The 2,118-nt window shown below is 41.8% G+C and overlaps 1 protein-coding gene across 2 annotated transcripts in view; it reads left to right on the top strand.

The window, feature by feature from the left end:
- Positions 1-242, top strand: part of HOXB6 (homeobox B6) — a 2,276-nt gene extending 2,034 nt beyond the window's left edge. The window contains exon 2 of one of the 2 annotated variants that reach the window (XM_010158185.1): positions 1-242. This exon is cut by the window's left edge and continues 13 nt beyond it. In XM_010158185.1, coding sequence (XP_010156487.1) covers positions 1-242 — 242 coding nt within the window. The other variant, XM_010158192.1, reaches the window with a different exon arrangement.
- The last annotated feature ends 1,876 nt before the right edge of the window (positions 243-2,118 follow it).

Raw genomic sequence — 2,118 nt, 5'->3', positions numbered from 1 at the left:
GCGGCCGCAGAGGCCGCCAGACCTACACCCGCTACCAGACGCTGGAGCTGGAGAAGGAATTTCACTTCAACCGCTACCTGACCCGGCGCCGGCGGATCGAGATCGCCCATTCCCTCTGCCTGACGGAGCGGCAGATCAAAATCTGGTTCCAGAACCGAAGGATGAAGTGGAAAAAAGAGAATAAATTGCTCAACTCCTCGCAACTGAGCGCGGAGGAGGAGGAGGAGAAAACGGCGGAGTGAAAGTATTATTTAAAACACACACAACAAAAAAAAAAAGAGAGGGAGTGAGTGTTTGTGAGAGCCGAGAGGATGAGGGGGGTGTGGGCTGGCTGCGAGGACAGGGACAACCTGCACATTGGTGGGACAAGCCCTCTGCAGCAGCGGCAACAGCTAGAAAGTTTGGGCCACCAATGCCATGGACTCGTGTTCCCAGTGATCTGTCTTGTCCAGAAAAAAAAAAAAATCAGGCTTCTAGTTGCGTTTTTTATTATTTTTTTTCCTTCCCAGACCTCCCTCCCCTCCCACTCCACCCCCCAAAATGAAATAATAATAATACAAAAGTGAGGAGATAGAGAGAGAAGGAGGAAAAGAAAGGGAAAGACAAAAAAGAAAAAAAAAAAGGACTCCTACCCGTGTTTCTACCCTTGGTGTCACTGTTAGTAATCTGCTAACTCTTGTATTTAATGGAAGTGCTGCAATATATGTCAATTGGGGTGTTTATCGTCTTAATTTTGTAAAAATGTTTCATGCACGGTTGACATAGGGTTTTTTTCATTTTTCTTTTTTTTTTTTTTCTCCTTTGGTAAATTAATCAAGCCCTGGGGTCTTCGTAATTAGTTTTGTTTTGTTTTTTTAAAAAAAAGGAAAATCTACTGAAAGAACGAGTACTACCTAAAAGGATACAAAAGCAACAACAACAAAGTTATATTTTATTAATTTTTGTACGTGTTGTGTTTGAAGTTTGTCTTAGGTATGAACATGGAATTCTCTAATAAAAACAAAGTCTTCGATCTCACGCACACCACCCTGTCATTATTATTATTATCTTTCCCTTTTCCAGGGGAACTTGCCATTCTTAAGGAGCAGAGAGTTGTAAAGAAAGCCTTGCTCCTCTCTGTATGACACTGTCTTCTAATCTGCAAGGACAAGCAACTGCAAGCACACGGAAGTTACAGTGGAGAGATAAATCTGGTTTTCCCTCTTTTTGTCTAATCTTAAATGGAAGACCTTTCACCAATAGTATTTCCTCGCTGACATTCTGCTTTAGTATCGCTCTTTTTTATTGTTACAGTACAAAGAGTTATGACGAAACGCTCTCCATATACATAATAAATCAAGGAAACAGGCAAAAATATGCTCTCATTTATCTACCAAAGATACCTAACATTTGCCTAGCATCTTTCAAACATCTGGTCCCTTACTTCATATCCCCAAATCAAAGTCAATGGTGTTGCAAAAAAGTCCAGATTTCAAGGGAATTTGCCCTGCGGAACGAGTAGCTTCCCAGCTCCAGGAATAGAGCCTTCATTTAAGAGGGGGAGGAAAAAAGGTGTAAAATACCTAAACTGAGTCTGATGAGTTCTTTTGAAACAGCAGATTTTTATTTTCAGTTGAAAGCGTTTGCAATGGCTCCTTTTGAGAGGCTGACTTTGCTGGGGATGGGATGGGGGACGTTTCTGCTCTGTTCCAAAGAGGAATCTCCTACAGGCAAATAGCAAACTTTTCCTGGGTTTTGGGAATTAAACGAAAGGAAGTGCTTTTTCTGCTGGGGATTTAGGACTGGATGCCAGCGATCAGCCCAGCCTATTTCGGATACCGTTTTCTGCAGTTTCACGGGGGGAAATCGAGATGAAACAGTATCTCCTGCCTCCCATCCCCTTTCCCAATACCCACAAGAAATACCTATGTATGAATGCATTCCCCCATGCCACAAGCTGGTTTAATGTCAGTCACTTTTAAAATCAATTCATGCAGAAGCTTCACAGCTGTAGGACATTTACTATTATTGCCACGCTTTTCATTGCCCGTAATTATTATAATTATATGTCACTTTCAATATGGCGCATAATTTCCAATGAGTTGCAGACAAGCATATGAAATTCCTAAACTGCCTTGG

Source organism: Eurypyga helias, unplaced genomic scaffold (assembly GCF_000690775.1).
Source record: "Eurypyga helias isolate BGI_N326 unplaced genomic scaffold, ASM69077v1 scaffold26300, whole genome shotgun sequence".
Lineage (NCBI taxonomy): Eukaryota > Metazoa > Chordata > Aves > Eurypygiformes > Eurypygidae > Eurypyga > Eurypyga helias.
Note: the sequence above shows the minus strand (reverse complement) of the source record. Positions and strands in the feature narration are given on the sequence as shown.